The sequence below is a fragment of the Lissotriton vulgaris genome, chromosome 1_2 (genome assembly GCF_964263255.1).
Source record: "Lissotriton vulgaris chromosome 1_2, aLisVul1.2, whole genome shotgun sequence".
NCBI classification, from domain to species: domain Eukaryota; kingdom Metazoa; phylum Chordata; class Amphibia; order Caudata; family Salamandridae; genus Lissotriton; species Lissotriton vulgaris.
The window spans coordinates 172,574,615-172,593,179 of NC_141686.1; the positions used below are offsets into that span (position 1 = coordinate 172,574,615).

General features: G+C 44.5%; 1 protein-coding gene and 2 pseudogenes across 1 annotated transcript; 1 reads left to right on the top strand and 2 right to left on the bottom strand.

Moving 5' to 3' along the window:
• The first annotated feature begins 721 nt into the window (after positions 1-721).
• Positions 722-7,341, top strand: LOC147734783 (interferon-induced protein with tetratricopeptide repeats 5-like). The gene is made up of 2 exons (XM_086953061.1): positions 722-751; positions 3,955-7,341. Exon 2 carries the CDS (start codon positions 3,959-3,961, stop codon positions 5,246-5,248), a length of 1,290 nt encoding a protein of 429 aa, XP_086809187.1. The 5' UTR covers positions 722-751; positions 3,955-3,958; the 3' UTR covers positions 5,249-7,341.
• A 7,797-nt stretch (positions 7,342-15,138) lies between these two features.
• On the bottom strand, positions 15,139-16,278 carry LOC147734784 (28S ribosomal RNA; annotated as a pseudogene).
• A 453-nt stretch (positions 16,279-16,731) lies between these two features.
• Positions 16,732-16,884, bottom strand: LOC147734785 (5.8S ribosomal RNA; annotated as a pseudogene).
• Positions 16,885-18,565: the final 1,681 nt, after the last annotated feature.

Sequence of the window (18,565 nt, forward strand, 5' to 3'; positions counted from 1 at the left end):
CTCAGCCAAACAGTGCAGAATCTCTACTTTTAGGTAGCAGCAGGGTAAATAGTAATTCTTGTCTGTTATTCCCAAGGTTGCTGGCCAAATAGTTAATAATGTTTGCTATTTAACTAGGGTCAAGTTAATAGGAGGGAAAATTCACTATTTACCAAGCAGTGGGGTAGATAGCCATTACTAGCTTACAGTGCAGGGGAATGTCTGGAGCAATCTTATGATGAGCTCTGGTGGCCCACCAAGTTATTGCTTGATTTGCAGCTAGTACAGCTCAGAAATAGTGGCAGATACAGGCCCTTGGCTTCATTAGATAATATGTATTTGTAAATCTCATGTTCACTGCAACAGGTATCTTGGCGCTGAACAACAGATGTTTATTGTTATCTAACTCAATGGTACTCTTTTTATGAACCTCAGAGGGATGAAAGACATGCAGGAATTTGAACCTGTGACCATCAGGTCAAGCACAGACCCCTGCAGTGGAGGCATTGGTCCCCTATGCCACCAGAACGAGCTGGGGTCTGAGGATGCCAACTTTCAGTTTCCCTGGCATAGAAAACATGAATTCAGTTTAAGAAAGTCACTGTGTGATTTGTACTACAATTGAGAGAATTGCAGGCAAGGGCGAACTTTCAACCAATGGGAGGAGTCTGAGCCATTCCTACACCTTCAGCAAATATATATAAACAGGTCACAGGCACTACATCTACATTCTGTAAAGACAAAAAGTGGCTGCAAGGAGTTGCAAAGAGAGGTAAGCTTCAAAAGTTCATTTTTTAGATAATGTTATTTTGATTTTTCTTGCTTGCTTTTGGACCCTATTCAAATGTGATACTGCATCTAGTTTAAGGACTCCAGAATAAGAACGGGAATAGGTGGGAACTTTAAAATCTGGCAAGATCTAAGAACACAGCCAAGGGCTTTATTGAAAGGATTAAACTGCAAGGAAGCAAAGGTGGTATTTTAAACATCCACCTTTGTTGAAATATGGAGGCTTCCATCACGGTCACCTGTTTAACTTCAGGGCAGGGTGAACTAAAAAAAAATCTAACAGTTTTTCCTCATGCAAGGTCCACGGTACACAGCACTTTCCTGCGTCTCCCTGTGTCTGAATGTCAGCCGCACCATATGCAATTTGCATTAATGTTCTTAATAAACTAGAACATTGGCGTCAATCACGCTACACTCCTCCAGGAGCAATCAGTTTAATAAGGAAAGGTTATCTCTCATGCAGACTCAGGCTGCGCTTATACCTCCCAACTAACACCTTCCTTCATGATACACTTCTCAAGTCAGAAGAAGTGAGCAGTGATTGCCTCCTGCTGTTTCCCAGCTGTGCTGCCTTCCGTTCATAGATGAGCTCTGACAGACTCCACGTTATACGTATCACAGTTGAATGAATCTGGGATGCTTTGGTACAATAGAGTATTTCATATGGCTCTTGCACTGGTGGTGGTTCTAATATATTTGTCACACATAGAATGCATACAAAACACAACAGCCAGACTCACACGAAGGCTCCTACCCTGCACACACATCACATCAGACCTCAAAGGGCTCAACTGGCTCCATGTTCATAAACACACTCTCTTCTTGCTCCCCAGACACAGATAAAAAGCCTTGCACAATGTTGTTCTATCTTACCGTAACAGATGCATCAATTTCCAATCCCCGACCACAAACCTATGTTATGTTATGTTATGTTATGTTACTGAGTTTTACAAAGCGCATAGCTGCCCAAGCAAAGAGGGCGTGCCAGCACTAACTGGCAGAAAAAAGAGAAGGCTGCAGAAGAGGGCAGAGGGCTAACAGAAGAGACCGATACTAAGTCAGAGGTAAAAGATAGGTTTATGTTGATATAGTTATGTTCAGACAGCCTTCAGCTTATTGACATACTCTGCATCCACAGAGTCAGAGCCGGCGGTTACACCTTTTCATCACTCACACCCAAACAATAGCCTGGAACAACCTTTCCCTGCACATCAGAGCCACCTCTCCAGTCCCTGGATTCTACCAGAAACTGAAGAGTGAGGCTTTACCTAGACCTCAGACCTGCCCAGCCCAGTGCACTCTCATATCATGCCTGGATACCCTCTAGAGTGAGATGTGCGCTCTACAAATAGTCAAACTAGAACATGTGATTATGTAGGTCAAAAATATTTAGATATGGCTTTTGTAGCCCTGAAGAAGTCATTGGGAACATACCCCGTAGACGAAACACATGGAGTTCATATATTGGCTGAAAGTCTGAAATAAAAGAAAACTGCTTAAGCTTCTTTGTGGACTTGCTTTGAATCAGCTTTTATCAAACTGCACTACTAGATTTGGTGTGCAAGCAAATATTTAGATATGCTATCGAACTTTAGTGCATCAACTTGGAGACCACTGGGGTAGCTGCATACCCAATAAACTGAGCACCCATTTAAACAAATATTCTTATTTGCACTCTTACAAATTCCTTATTTCTGTGTCAATTTATGTTGGGTGTGCACAACTATTTTCACTTGGTACCCAAAAAATGTGTATTGCGAAATGTATCAAAACACCAGTGACACCCTTTTATGACCCGTCAAACGTTTGGGCTTTGGAAGTATTTAGGGGTAATGAGCTCGTTGGTATACATGTGACTTGTCAGTAATCAAACTTTTACAAATTGTGAAATTAGTGAATACAATTGCTGTCACAGCATGTATACAAATGGAAGCCGTTTACAAATGTTATTTATTTGCTTTCTGAATAGTAAGTGCTTGAGCCTGTAAGAACTGTCTAACCTGAGGGATAAACTGACGTTTAAAACCTGTCATTGAGCAGTCTGTGTAATTTCATTTTTTCAACATTCCCCTTACAAGTAGATTATCATTCATATTAGCACACGTTGAAAGTCCTTAGCTAATTAGATGTCTTCGAATGCTGACATTAACGCCTGTTGCTTGCCTGCAATCTGCATGAAAACAAAGCCTTAAGCAAAGACAGGAAGCATGTATGCCTGCTGTGGAGGAAACTGGGGATCACTTGAACTAATCTCCCCCTTTTACCAAATGTCACCACTACAGAACTGTTATTTCCCCTCATCATCGCATCCTTGACTCCAGCCTATAGTTGTTTCACAAACAATTACCACCTTATGACTTAATTTTAACACCCTCAACAGAGAGCAATAGTACTTACCTATGTGACTGGTGCTGTTCAAGAATAGTCAGGGTAGGGGAAAAAAGGATGTATGAGGTTGCAAGGTCCTTCCAGATGCTTAGTACAAAAACACTTCATTCCAGAAGTAGTTGTTTTCTGTATGTGCTGAATATAAATGCCATTTCATTCATTCATTCATTTATTATTCATATCTTTTATGAATTGTCAAACCAGATTATGTGAGCAAATTGTGTTTTAGTCTCTGTCTTTGAGATATCATGCAGTGAAAGGCACTGACTGGGCCCCATGTTTTTCTCTCCCATGGAGGGGAACCTCCACACACCCCTAGATAGAGGTGAGTCTGCTTGATGTTTTGGAATACCCCATTAATGTCCAATTATAAATGCCTGGAAAACGCATTGATTGTTAATCCATTTTTTGTGTAGCTGTAAAGTAAAATGCACAATTTGGCTCTCCATTTTTTTAAAAACATTTTCTCAGCCAGAGTGACCCCTTGCCTCCGTCCCCCAGATTCCCTTTAAGTCTTATCCCTCATTGACCCCATACAATTGTGCCAGGTTTTGCCCCCCCCCCCCCAACTGTTTTAACCTTCACCACCTGCCACTGCCCCAAGCAACTGAACCCAGCCTTCTTCTTAACAGTAACTCTCATATATACAATCATATACACATACTTGAAGGCAAAACGAATGATGCACACACGTTGTGGAAAAGAAATAAATGCCTGCAAAGCTGACAAGTCCAGCTGACTGTTCCCAAGAAGAGAGAGATTTATAACATGTTCTCCCTGACCCTCTTTTCATTGCAGAAACATGCCTTTGAAGGAGAGACTGGAGAAACTTCAGTGTCACTTCACCTGGAGTCTTGAGGAACATGACAAAATTGATATAGGACACGTGAAAAAAGCTTTGAACAACAGACTTCAACACACGCCTTACAACAACCGTTCCACCTTTTACACACTCCAGGCCTATATGCACCAGCGGGAAGGAAGATACCAGGAGGCCCTTGAAAGTCTTAGGACAGCTGAAGAGTGTTTGGGAGAAGGTCAACAAGCCAGCTTGATAGGGCCTAAGTTGGTCATCTCTGGAAACTACGCCTGGATCTACTATCACTTGTGCAACTATGAGATGGTAGGGCACTACCTCGACATATCTGACACAATTCGTCTTCTCCTTCCTCATTCTACACCAACTACTCCTGAGATTAGTGGAATGATTGGTTGGTCCCTAATGGCGATTGGTTTTCGATGCGGTGAGCTGGCAGCAAGCTATTTCCAGGCAGCATTGTCAGGAAACCCCAAAAACGTGGAATTCAGTGCTGGGCTGGCTATGGCACGTTATGCAGTGGCCCAAAGCAACGGTGCAGCCAGAGAACTGAAAGAAGAAGCTATTTCCAAACTTAAAGAAATCATCAACCAAGAGCCTATCAATTATGAGTGTAGGGCCTACCTGGCTCTGCTGCTTAAGGATTCAGACTACGATCAAGCGCAAGAGCTTGCAGAAAATGTGGTGCAGAACAGTCGCGATCCTGAGGTCCTGAGGAAAATGACACACATCTTCATACCACAAAACGAAGAAAGAATCCGTGACATTCTAGAGAAAGCCATATCCATGGATGGAGAACATTCTCTTCTTTATAGAGACCTGGGCTTTTTCTACCGGAGACAATGTCTAAAGAACATAAAGGAAAAGATTTTGCCTTCAGAAAATGCTATGGCAGCAGGGGTCCAGGCTTACAAACGTGCCATTGAATTGGATCCACTTTGTATCTTTGCAAAAATTGGCTTAGCAGAAATGTATGGAGCGATTAACCAAGAGGCCTACCAGCAAGAGATATATGATAATCTAGAGAGGGAACTCCCTAATACCAGTGAGAAATGTCAACAAGCTTTTTATGTCAGCTTTGGGCGATTTCTACTTTATACGAAACATTTGCGAAAGGATGCAGTCAACGTATTTGCAAAGGGCTTCAAAATGTCTAGTGAAACAAAGAGTGGAAATAAATGTAAAAATGAGTTGTCAAAAATAATTCGTATGTTTGAGCGAGAAGGCAGGACAGAAGAGGCCAGGGACCTCTCACAATTCCTTCAAGAGACCTAGAAAAGAAGTGATATTTTGTAGAAACCGCAAAGTAGAGAAGATGCAGTCATTAAAGTCAGTTATGTAAACTTTCTAGGACAAAAAAAACAAAACCTTGGATAAATAGAGCAGAACAAATGTTTTCTGAAATACCGGATCAATGAATATAGGCCTGATTGAGAAGATGATCTAGTGTGAGCTAATAGCACATGACCCAATACACAATGTGTTTGTGCACCTAAGTTGTAAATTGGTGCGCTAACAGATTAATTTATGAGTGCAAATCTTCGTTATAGGTTCACAGTTTGTGATTTTGCACTAATAAATAGATTTGCTAATACAGAAATCTCTACCAGCTATTCAGTGTGATGAGATTTCTGTACGAGCAAATCCGCTTATAAGGGTACATTTGTGGGCTACTCTGTTGGGACACAGCTGCATAGGATGGTTAACAGCCACAAACGTATGGTCTTCTGCTATTAATAATCCTTTTACACGTGTTCTACTGGTAATTTCCCTCTCTGAATATTGAGGACAGGAGTGAATAGGTGTGTAGGGTGGAAAGTGAGGGACACCCCAACATTGGTGGGCGTGTACAAGAAATCATGTCTCATCTTCACAGGAAAATTCCTTTCCCTGTGTACAAACACGAATAAATAAGTAAAAGTGGATTATTTCAGTATTACATATCGGTATGTGAAAAGGTTTACCCATGTGAAAACTTGCATGAATCTGCGACAGTCACAGGTTACCAGAAGTACTCTTGGAATTCTTTGAAAATTGTCAAAAAAATCAGAAATGCAAGCACTATATCAGCTTAATCCAATGTGAGTACATGTGCAGGTTCTTTTATAAATGGGACCCACAGATACAACATAAAGCATCCAGACATTATTTATTTACTTAAATATTAATGGGCTGTAGGAGGTAGATTACAATGCTTGCAATTGAACGCTCTGTAGCACGAATCATATCCTACAAGGGGATGCAATCAATACATTTACACTTGTGGAAAATCTAATTATTTCACACTGAAGTTCTGAGGACAAATCAGTTGTACTGAGACAATGGAAATTTTGAACCTCTACTGCTCTGGGAGGACGTATTGCATGTTGTGTAATTTCCTAAGGTGTGATTTGTAAATCTATATATACACAATGTTTAGTACTGTGCTCTGATAAGTTTAGTATACTCTTTAAAACACAGGGTGTGCTAAACAAAGCACCATATCAAGGTAATGTTTGCATACTTAAATCATCGATTCTTATCATGAATCACTATGGGCTAAGGTTCAGGCACACACATATGGATGCACAGCACTCTTGGCACTCACTTTTCCTTATGCATGATGGGTCGCTTGCATATTTGCTCCGCAATCTGTATATAAAGGGCTTCTGAGATTTACTAAGCAATTCCCAGATTGGTATTTAGGTTTGGGCATGCAGGCTCTCAGATAGCTCCTCTTGTTGGCTAGATATTCACCATAAGCAGCTCAAGGTGCTACATATAGCCACGTTTTTTTAGGCATCTATCAATGCGCATGTATACCAGCGCTCCAATTTTCCTACTTTCCACTGATAATGTCGGTTTACTTACGCTAGTGTTCTATCGTAAAGTAACTAGAAATAAAAGAAAATGTAAATATATGTATTAGGTACAATATTTTTGCTTTAAGAATTACAGTCAGCTATCAACTACTGGTCCTGATGAAGCCTTTCAAACCATACAGGTAGAAACGGGTCAACTCTTTTTTGATCGAAAGGAGCCAACAGAGATAAATATTTAGAATTGTTCATGCTGATTAAAACAAATAGGATGACACAAAAGAGAGTTAGTTGTTTTCTCTCAAGGCTACCTTGCATGTGGATTAAATACCATTAATGTAATACTATAACCATTACGGATACATTGTTCCGAAATTGTGGTCTTAATTAGTTAATAATGTCTTATTTTTGTTTTGTGATTAGAAATGTCTTGCGTAGTAAGGTCTATATGTGATCTATCAATACGTTTTGAAAATAATGTTGAATATATATGTGATTTCTGAAAATGTTGTCCATCATTGTATAACCACAATTGCACTATGTAAAGATAAATATGGCAAACAAAAAATCATAAAATAAATGAACGTCTGAAAACAAAGCTATATGGTTGTCGATAATTATTTTTAGTAATTCTTCACACACATTTGTTTTGTGATTCAAAAACACCTTTAAGTTTTGTTTGTCTGATTTTTCACTGGTTGGATATCTAGCCCTGCTTCTCATGTATTTTTTTGTCGCAATCCCGGTGGATGCTCTGGTAGTACTCCCTCTCCAAGGGCGGGGGCACTAAGACAAATCACAAAAGGCAAAAAGTATGTGTGTACAACAGGGAGGGATGTTTGGAAATCGGAATTATGTTAGGAAGAAGCTGTTCACTAAAATAATGGAAACGCCACAGGTTAGAGACTGTTCAAGCTGTGCAGTGAGGTTGCAAAACCAAGTAAGAGACACTGTAATAAAAAGAATGATAACTGTTTGAGGTGCGCTGTGGTGTGGGCATGTAGTCATGGGAATACCAGATGGGGAGGTGAAGGAGAAAGAAGAGATTCTAAGCAGATAGATTAAGTATATGGTTTGGGCAGGAAGGATTATGATAACGGAAACGGTTGACAAATTGGTTATTAACAACATAAGCAGTATTTTGGAAGTGAAGAAGAGAGATACAGGTCAGCAAAGTAAGAACACAGTGGAGGTAAATGCATGTTACAGAGGGCTAATAAAGCGAAATTCAAGTACGCAGAGTTTGGGGAGAGGTGGCATGAACAGTAAGCATGTGGCAGACTGAGGAAAGGTGAATTGGATAGATATATTGAGGCTTTCATCTATTGTTATTGTATGGTATTTAGATTTGAATGGTGCACTTATCACCCATGAGGGTATCCATGTGATAGAGGAGGAGTGAGGACCAGTGGTGCTCCTAATTGAACAGCCTTGACTTCATTTCCTTGCGGAGGTTGAAAAGAGGGGTGGCGGTCCTGAGACTTTGAGGAAGTTCGTTCCAGCTTTCGGCAGTGATGAATGTGAAAGCACGCATTCTTGCTTCTGCGGATGTGGGGGATTTGTGCAAAGGAGAGAGGGATGGAGCGAAGTTCTCTGGAGGTTTGGTAGAGTTGGAGTCAGTCATTGAGGTATGCTGGTCCTGGTTCGAGGGGCGCTCTGTAGGCATGGATGAGCAGCTTGAATTTGCAGCATTTCTGGATGGGTAGCCAGTGTAGAACAACGAGCTTTGAAGTGATGTGGACGCTTCTGGGGACCTCTAGGAAGAGGCTGGCAGTGGTGTTTTTATGGTCTGTGGTCTTTGTGAAAGTTACTTGAAGATGCTGTTGCAGAGTAAGTTGCCGTAGTCTAGTCTGCTGGTTTTGAGGAACGGGTGTCCATGTCTCTTGTGTGCATGGGGAGTCATTTCAAAATCTTGCAAAGCATTCTGAGGATGCCGAGGTTTCTGGTGTGGTGTCTGGGAGTGGGCGTGGGACTCAGGTCAGGTGGCCACCAGCAGGAGTCCCAGGAGGTGCTCTTAACTCTGAAGATCATGATCTCGGTCATGTCCTTGTTTAGTTTGTGGCAGTTCTCTGGCATCCAGTTGGCCACGTTGGACATGCAGGTGCTGCTCATGTTGGACGAGTAGGAATGGAGTGTCACTGATTTAGGAGGCAATGTTAATGCCATGGGTTGGGATGAAGCAGGAGAGATGTGCCATGTACACGTTGAACAGGCTTGGGCTAAGGGAGGAGCTTTGGGGGACTCTGCAGGTGGGCTTGTTGTGTTCAGAGGTGAAAGTGGAGCATCTGACTCATTGTGTTCTGAGGGAGAGGAAGGAGGCAATCCAGATCCGGGTGGACCTTTGGATTCCTGATCTCTGGAGTCTGGTGATGAAGGTGCCATGAGAAACAGTGTTGAACGCTGCTGAGAGGTTGAGTAGGATGGGATGTTTAGTTTGTCCTCTGTCCATGATGGATCATTTGTTATCTGTTGCTGCCAGGCGTGCGGTTTCTGTGCTTTGATTGCTGCAGCACATTGACTGTAGGTGGTGCAGTTCAAAATGAACACGATAAACACAAGGAGATGATGGACAGAGTGCTGAAACTTGTCAGACACTCACCCCCAGTCACAGAAGCCATCATCATTCTTTAGCTCAATTCACCACCTCAGTTCAGAACCAGCTATATGCAAATCAGTCTTGGCACTGTGCCTCTTGGGAACAGTCCAGCCTGAACCGGAAACACGCATCCTGGTACCTATTTCTGGGTAACACCCTTGATCAGCCAGGATAGTTTGAATCCAGTTGCAAAGTGAGCAAGGAACCCACATATAGGCATACCCTGCCAACTCATGGTGAACAAAGCAAACACAAGGAGATGATTGACGGAGTGCTGAAACTTTTCAGACACTCGCCCCCAGTCACAGATCTGGGTTGAATCCATCATCATTCTTTAGCTCACTTTGCCACCTCAATTCAGACCCAGCTGTTCAAGATTGTCAGAGAGATGCTTTTTGATCTCTTTCTCCCGGAGTTTTGCCGGGAAAGGCTGCAGCAAGATGTGGCTTTAGTTGCTGAGATCTTTTTGGTTGGCCAAGGGTTTCTTCAGGAGTGCTGTGACCTCTGCATGTTTCCAGCTGTCCGTGAAGTTTCCACAGAGGATGGATGAGTTAATGATGATGATGAGGTTGGCACTGAACAATGTGCTTCCCAGGATGTACAGGTAGTGGGGGCAGGGTTCTGTGGGGCACCCAGAATGGATGGTCTGCGTGATTCTGTCACTGTCATCTGTGGTAAGGGGCTCTGTTTTATAAGAAGGTTGATGCTGCTGGTGGTGGACAGGGTTACGTGATGATGTACTCTACAGTGGTTTGTGTCATGTAAGTCCTACTACTCCACAGGCTCTGCACATTGTTTGGACAACATAAACTAAGGGCTTGGTGTCAAGACTGATTCCGGACACCCCCACAGGATATATCGTACTTTAGACCAGCTAGCTCACAGCGCCACTGTAAGCCCCCTTAATCTATCAGGAAATTAACAGTTTCTGGCAACCACTGAACATGACAACCCTGATTACTCAGGGATTGCGAAAACAGTACAGAATCTTTTGCTCAGTCACTCGTGCTCACTTAGTCTCAGAGAAATATACAGAGAATACTAGGGGTGGACAGAGAACTCTGCCCCACCAGTGGAGAGGAGTTAGCTAGCCACCCCCACACCCTGGCCCGGTCCTTGCTTCTGAATGCAGCTAGGCCCGGGAAAGCCTCTCCAGGCCCTGACGGAACCCCGTCCCCAGCGCCCAGACCCTTGGCTGCCGTGCAGGATGGGGGGCTCAAAACCCCAGGGCCCACTGGATGGAGCTCAAGCCCTTGGCCCAGTCTCAGCTTCCTAGCCCTAGCCAGGCAGGGGAGAGCCTCCCCAGGCCCCGGTGGATCCCCATCCCCAGCACCCAAACGCTTGGTTGGCTTGCAGGACAGGGGGCTCCCGAACCCCGGGGCCCTCTGGGTGGAGCTTGAGCCCCAGGCCTGGTCCCAGTTTATGAACCTTAGCTAGGCTGGGGACAGCCTCCTCAGGCCCCGGTGGACCTCATCCCCAGGACCTGGACATTTGGCTGGCTTGCAGGACAGGAGATCCCACACCCCAGCGCCCGCTGGACAGCGCTGAAGCTTCGGGCCCTGTCCCAGCTTCCAAACCCTAGCTAAGCTGGTGAGAGTCTCCCCGGGCCCCGGTGGAGCCCTGTCCCCAGCACCAGACCCTTGGCTGGCTTGCAGAACGGGGGAATCCCGCATACCAGGGCACGCTGGGCGGAGATCAAGCTCTGGGCCTGATCACAGCTTCCAAACCCTAGCCAGGCTGGGGAGAGCCTCCCTGGGCCCCAGTGGATCCCCGTCCTCAGCACCCAAACCCTGGGCTGACTTGCAGGTTGGGGGGCTCACGCACCCCGTGGCCCTCTGGGTGGAGCTCGAGCCCAGAGATAGTACGACCTGCAGTACTGTTCCAACAATTTAAAATTGTCTACAAACAGTTAAAGTATGATTAGCAGGACATCAATAATCAATATGTGGTCTGTGGTGATTATGTGTATGTAATTATTTAAGACCTATTCATCATTCAAGACACTTCAATAATCATGATGTACACATTTGTATCTAAATTGTTATAAGCACACATCTATAAAAATACATATCTATAAATTGCACATCTAACTAGAAAATGCACATCTATAAAATCCTAGAAAATCACATCTATAAAATTCACACCTATACTAAATTGTGTGTAACAGTTTCAAACAATATGCTTTTTTAAGGGTGATGTGTGCTGCAAGAAAGTGTACATCTCAACATAAGCTTTATATTTATTTGTCCATGAATACTTGGCACATTTTAAGGGTGTTCATTAAAGTAGTAAGGCAAACATTTTGACAGATCCTGATAGTAATTAATTTACCTCTTAAACGTGAATTCAAGGGAATTCTGTGAGTTTTCATAATGAATTGTAACATCAATTACTACAGCTGTACCATTTTTGGTAAACAGTACATCTGGTTTTCTTAGTTCAAATTTATTATTCTTAACATGAGGTTCCCTATATCCCATCCAACCACACCTTTTTGCTCTGTCAATGAGCAATTCCAGAAATTCCTTAAGTCTTTTAATCCTAATGTACTTGGTTTTGGGAAGTGCACCTGAGATATGTGAAATTGTTTCGCAAACATCTTTACAGTATCTATATGTAGCAAATGTAGGATTTCTTCCCCTAGTGATGGTTTCTCTAGTATATAAGTAATTCGCTCTTAACATCAGTGCAACTATATATTAATTTTCTTTCATTTTGTTATGCTTGCTGATCCAGAAATTTGAGGTTGGATTACTTGCTAAGTATTTTATACCATCACCTTGGACAGGGAGATTTGCCCATTTCTCAAATTCTTCTTTTCTCCAATCACATGTTGCTAAAAAACTCAAATCAAAACATATTTCAGGAGTTGCTTTGTTGTTCTTTCCTTTGAAAGACACTGTTGAGTCAGTGTATAAGTCTTTTATTATGTCTCTGATGTGTGATGGAACTCTGGGGCATATTATCAAGCCTGTGCGCTAAAATTATCGCCGCTTTATCGGCCGAAAACGGCCAATAAAGCGGCGATAATGGGCTTGATAATATGCTCTGTGGAATTCCAATCGAAGCCCATGTTAGATGTCTTCACATCTAACATGTGCTTCGATTGGAATTCCATAGAGCATATTATCAAGCCCGTTATCGCCGCTTTATCGGCCGTTTTCGGCCGATAAAGCGGCGATAATTTAGCGAACAGGCTTGATAATATGCCCCTCTGTGCCTTGGGAGACTCTGTAGAATGTGATCATGGCTGACATAGTCAAAGGCTTTTGAGATAACTATGAACACTACTGCTAATGAGTGACTGTTTTTATTATATTTTGCATAAGAGTCACATTCTCAAAACAACCCTCACCTTCATGAAGCCTTTTTGTCTCATATTCAATTCAACAAAAACTGAGAGTCTCTTATTTCGTATTTTTGTGAATAACTTCACGAATGCAGTACTGATGGTAATTGGATGCCAATTACTGATTTTAACTTCGCTAATTGGTACATTCTTAGGTATCAATATCAACCGGTTCTTTTTGATACTTTCTGGTACTCTTCTGATCGATAACCAAGACAATAGCATTCTGGGTAGCAGTCTTGTTTGCCTCTTATGTACTTTATTCAAGTCATTCAGACCAATCTTATCAGGCCCTATTGCTTTCTTTAAATCTGTGTCATTGAAGGCATTAGTTATTTCAAGCAGTGTAATTTCATTACATACATTTCTAATTTCCCATTCATCCGGTATCCAATCAATCAGTATGAATTTTGTGTTTTTCGTTTTCAATCATGACTTTTTAGTATTGGAAAATTCATCACCACTGATTTGGCAAGTGCATCTTCTTCCCCATCAGTGATAATCACAGCAATTATCTTTTTGTCTCATTTAAACATTGCCTGGTATTCTTTATAGCTGCCCTTTGCTTTTGCATAATTTATTTGTGTGTCCCATTAAGCCTTCCGTTTTTCTTGTCTTTCTTTGTGATCTTATTTTCTACTGGGGCACTCTGGTGCTCATCTTGAGCAGAGTTCATAGGCTCCTTATTGAGTTTTCTTGCTGGTTCTCAATGATTTGCTGGTACAGGACTTATATCAGTGGTGTTTTCTGAGATATAAATCACTACCTCATCTATCAGATCCATAGCAGTATCCTTTTGCTCTATATTTTGGGTGTACTTCTCGACTTCTGTGAGTCTATCCTCCAGCCCATCAAAGTTCTTGATTTTTTGCCCACGTTTGTGATTGATAAAGTCTCTGCGCTTTTCTGTTCTTACTTCCACTGTAACCTTTGGTGCATCGCAAGAGTCGTTTTCAGACATACTTGATGCTTGCAGTACATCTTTTGCCAGTTTTTTTACTTTTATCTCTTCTTTTTTCTGCAATTTGTTTTCTGCTTTTATTGTCAAAATGTGGAACCATCAGTGCATTGATATTTCTCTTGTTCTCATACACTTTTTTCCAATTCTGCTAATAGCAGTATTTCTTCCTGTGACCATATTTTTGATGGTTTGCTGATTGCTAGAGCTGCTAGTTCAGCTTCATTTTGCGCTCTTTGATACGCATACCGAGCATGTTGTGAAACTCCAATCTTTGTTCCAAATCTGAGGTCACAGGAGCTGCACAGGAATGGCAGCTCTCCTTTTTGAGGTCTTCCTTTACATTTGGCATAATGGCATGCAATATTGTGTTATTAGCCTTCTTTGTCACATTTTGAGCAATACGTTTTGAGATAGAAGCCTTTATGCTTGTTGGAGATGTTTTCCCAGTTCTTTAAAATTTCCGAATATGTCTCAACACAAGTAACATTCTTTTTTTTCGTTTGGTATTTCCAATATGTGCCTTTTTTTGTGTAGTTAGTTTTCTTTATTATTAATTCTTTACTGACGTCGTACACATCAGGTATATTTTCAATGTTGGTTGTAACAATGTCATTCTTGGCTGAGGAGTCCACAAATTCAATTGTTTCGCTGAGTTCTACTGTTGTGTCTTGTTCTGCTATGGAGGGTGAATTAGGGCTTATACCGCGATGTGAATCGTTGTTGCTTGTTGCATTGTTTGAAGTGGGTGCTGATTTGTCAAATTCGATGAGAAGATTAATGATTTCTGGAAAAGACAGCACCTCCTTAATCCTTAATGGGGTTTTTATTCTCCAGGAACAACCCCATTTGGAATTGTGTTTGTTTGCTTTGCCGTTTCTCAGTATCACGCTCACAGCCATGATAGAACCTTGTTTGGCCTGTCTCCGTAGACTTGCCTATGCAGAGTCTAGCACTATAGAGGCAGTTACTGGCAGGACCACTGGGAGGTAAAGGCCACTACAACTGAGAATATGTTAAGAGAGTCATAGTTACTCACGCCATTTACCCAGATTTAATTGAATTTCTTCACTTTGACATTCTGAACACAGGGCAGAAATCACATTGCGTCAACACCCGCCTCAGGCCTTCACAATGGTTTGTTTTAATTAAACAGTTGGATTCCCCTGGTCCACACTAGTTGTAAGTCAGCTGCTAGGTGCTGGCTGAGGCAAAACGCCAGCCCCACGCCCCTGGGGAGGGGGAATGGGGAGAGGCAACCACTGCAGCTGGGGCGATCCACTGGAATGGCCCAGCTCACTTACAGAGTCGCCGCCGCCTCGTAGAAAGGTGCCTTGTCCAGATGCGGCACTCTCCCAGCCCCACTTAGCGCCACAGCCTGACCGACCCAGCCCTTAAGTCCAATCCTTATCCTGAAGTTACGGATCGGACTTGCCGACTTCCCTTACCTATAATGTTCCAACATGCTAGAGGCTGTTCACCTTGGAGACCAACTGCGGATATGGCTACGGCCCGGTGTGAGATTTACACCATCTCCCCCAGATTTTCAAGGACCAGCGAGAGCTGCGGGAACCGCAATGCTTTCCGCGCTCATGCCCCTCTCTCGGGGCAAACCCATTCCAGAATGCCCTGCTCTTCACAAAGAAAAGAGAACTCTCCCCGAATCTCCGGGATCGTTTGTGTTATCGCACTGGACGTCGCAAGGGCGCCCGTCTCCGCCACTCCGGGTTCGGAGATCTGAACCTGACTTGCTTTCAATCAACAGACGGCAAGGGAGGCCATCGCCCATCCCTTCCGAATGCCACTCATCCATCTCTTAGAACTGACTGACCCCTGTTGAACTGCTGTTCACATGGAACCCTTCGCCACTTCGGCCTTCAAAGTTCTCCTTTGAATATTTGCTACTACCACCAAGAACTGCACCTGTGGCAGCTCTACCCCGCCCAGGCTTCCGTGCACACCGCAGCGGCACTCCTACTCATCGCAGCTTAGCCACTGCTGCTCTCTCAGCGCCGGCGATATGGACCTGATGCTCCAGCGTCACCCATTTTCAGGGGTAGTTGATTGGGCAGGTGAGTTGTTACACACTCCTTAGCGGATTCCGATTCAAAGGTCACGTCCGGCTGTCTAAATCAACGAACACCTTTTCTGGGGTCTGAAGAACCGTCGGCATTAGGCGCCTTAAACCGGCGTTAGTTCATCCCGAAGTGCCAGTTCTGCTTACCGAAAGTGGTCCACTAAGCACTCACATTCCAATCCCAGCTCCAAGCCTGAGAACCGGGCATCTTACCCAATTAAAGTTTGAGAATAGGTTGAGATTGTTTCAGCCCCAAGACCTCAATTCTTTCGCTTTACCAGATAAAACTGGGGGCTCAAAGCACCAGCTATCCTGAGTGAAACCTCGGAGGATACCAGCTACTAGATGATTTGATTAGTCTTTTGCCCCTATACCCAGGTCGGACGACCGATTTGCACGTCAGGACTGCTAAGGACCTCCACCAGAGTTTCCTGAGCGCTGGGATCTTTCCACTTCACCCTCCGTTACTGGGGGAATCCTTGTTAGTTTCTTTTCCTCCGCTTAGTAATATGCTTAAATTCAACGCCATGTCTGATCTGAGGTCGTTGTTGGGAAAAAACGCCAAAGCATCGGGGGCGAGCCGCTGGGGGAGGCCAGACCCCTGGCGGAGCAGGGGCATGGTGTACCGACAGCATACACATCCTCTGTCCCCTGATCAGATCTGGAGAGATTTCACCCTTCCCGGGAAGTAGGCCGCAGAGGTAGGCGCACAAGGGACTACAGACAGCCATGCATGGCATCCAGCCAGGCGCCCCATGATGGGCCCGGGGTGGACCAGTCACCGGATCCCCTAACCCCACCAAGGCGGGGAAGCAAAGCTAGGCGCACCAGCAGTGTACCTCCATGGCCAAACCCATTGATGGACCCTACCACGGGCGATCGGGGGGTCTGACCTTGTGGAGGGACAAAGGGAAGCAAAGCTAACCCTGCAACAGCCACAGCTCCATCCCGGAAAAGCCGCAGGGCGATTGACAATCGAGCGACACTCAGACAGGCATAGCCCCGGGAGGAACTTGTGCCGCAAGGTGCGTTTGAAGTGTCGATGATCAATGTGACCTGCAATTCACACTAATTCTTGCAGCTAGCTGTGTTCTTCATCGGCGCGGAAGCCGAGTGATACACCGACAACAGTCACAGGCAACTTTTTGAAAATGTTCACCCACCCGTGGACGCAGGAGAGGTGGGAGGAAGGAGACGCCGTTCCCACTGGGAGTCAGACTGCACAGTTGGGAGGAAACATTTTTTACCAGGTGCTTGACCCGGGAGTCTTCCCTCACCCACCCACTCCCAGAGCAACAGGACCAGACAGCAGACCCACTGCCACCGGTCCCTCCCGGAATAACTGGGAGGGACCGCACGAGTCTTCAAACCCCTCCGCCCACCACAGAGGACCGGATCAAAACGGGTACCTGACAACGAGGGATGGTCGCCCTACCTGAACATCAGCAGTCTGTCACCAGGCAGCCTGAACAGTGCTGGGTGTAGGTTGATTGGAAGCCTACCCCACCCTTGCCCAGGTTGGAGTGCAGCAAGGGGTCCCCTCTTAGGCCCTTGGCTTCTTCTCCTCCAGGCCGCCCAGCCGTACGAGATTGGCTGCTACTTGGTCGCTCGAAGCCCGGATGGGGCACGGGAGTGCCCTGGGTGGCAGGTCCTTTTTAGGGTGGGGTTGATCCCAGCCAGGGAAGCACTGCTATTTGGTTCCACCCACTCCAGGGGTTGTGCTGGGTGAGTATGGGTTCTGTCTCTGGAGGGCCCACTGTAATTCTGGCCAAGGGCTTTGAATATAGGAGGAACACCCAGGTCAAAAAGCATTCCAGAGGGTAACAAACCGGCACTCCAGAGGGGAAGAAACAGGCAATTCAGTGCCCCTGGGCAGCACTTTAGTCAGCACACATTCCAGAGGGGAAGAAACCGGCAATTCAGTGCCTCTGGGCAGTACTTTAGTCAGTGCACTTCTCACTTGAAGGTAACGAAAAGTCTCTCTTATGCAGTTGATACTGTCATTGCAAATCACTGAAGGGCACCACTCCACCCACCGGCCCACAAGTTGCCGACTCTGGACAGGCCAATTAAGTCCCACTTACCAAAACCAGGCTGCTTCCAAAACATACCAAAGTGACAGGAGTCTAAGAATGGAGTAGCTGGTGTAATCTTACCCTTCCAGCCCCACCCTGAATTCGCAGTGTGCCAGTTAGAGAGTGTTGTAGAGGTTGGAGTGTATTTGGGCTCCTGTCTTGGTCTTCCATATAGCACCCTTAAGTAGTTTCCCGGGAGCATGTTATGTCTGTCCATTCTGTAGGCACGGTCTGTGAAAGGTCGATGCATCCAGTGATTAAGGACCATGAGTTGGGAAGCCCAACAGTATGACCTGATGGCCGGCAAGGCGATGCCGCCATCATACCAGCCCTTGGTAAGCTTGACGAAAGCGATACAAGGTTTCTGTTGTTCCATAATAAGCTATGAACTTCTGAGTCGACTGAACAAAAGTACTGGGGCGGGACCAAGCGGGGTGTGTTCAGGAGCACATATGGAACGCGAGGGAGCACCATCATTTTATAAAGAGCTGCTCTTCCTAGAAGTATAAGGGGGAGAGTTGTCCAGTGCTACTAGTTCTCCAGCGCCCTAAGGCTTTGTAGGTGGGCATCAAATTCAATTGGTAAAAAATCCTGCATCTTTTTTGATATATATTCCGAGGTACTGAAAGCCTTCAGTAAATATTTTTACCCCACAACCTGAGGGGAGGAGTGGGGGATGGCCACGTATACAGAAACAATACTTACCAATGATTTTTTCCAATTAATGGGCCAGAGTATT

What these genes read in the sequence shown, in the direction of transcription:
- LOC147734783 (XM_086953061.1), top strand. Translation starts at nt 3,959, where the DNA reads ATGCCTTTGAAGGAGAGACTGGAGAAACTTCAGTGTCACTTCACCTGG.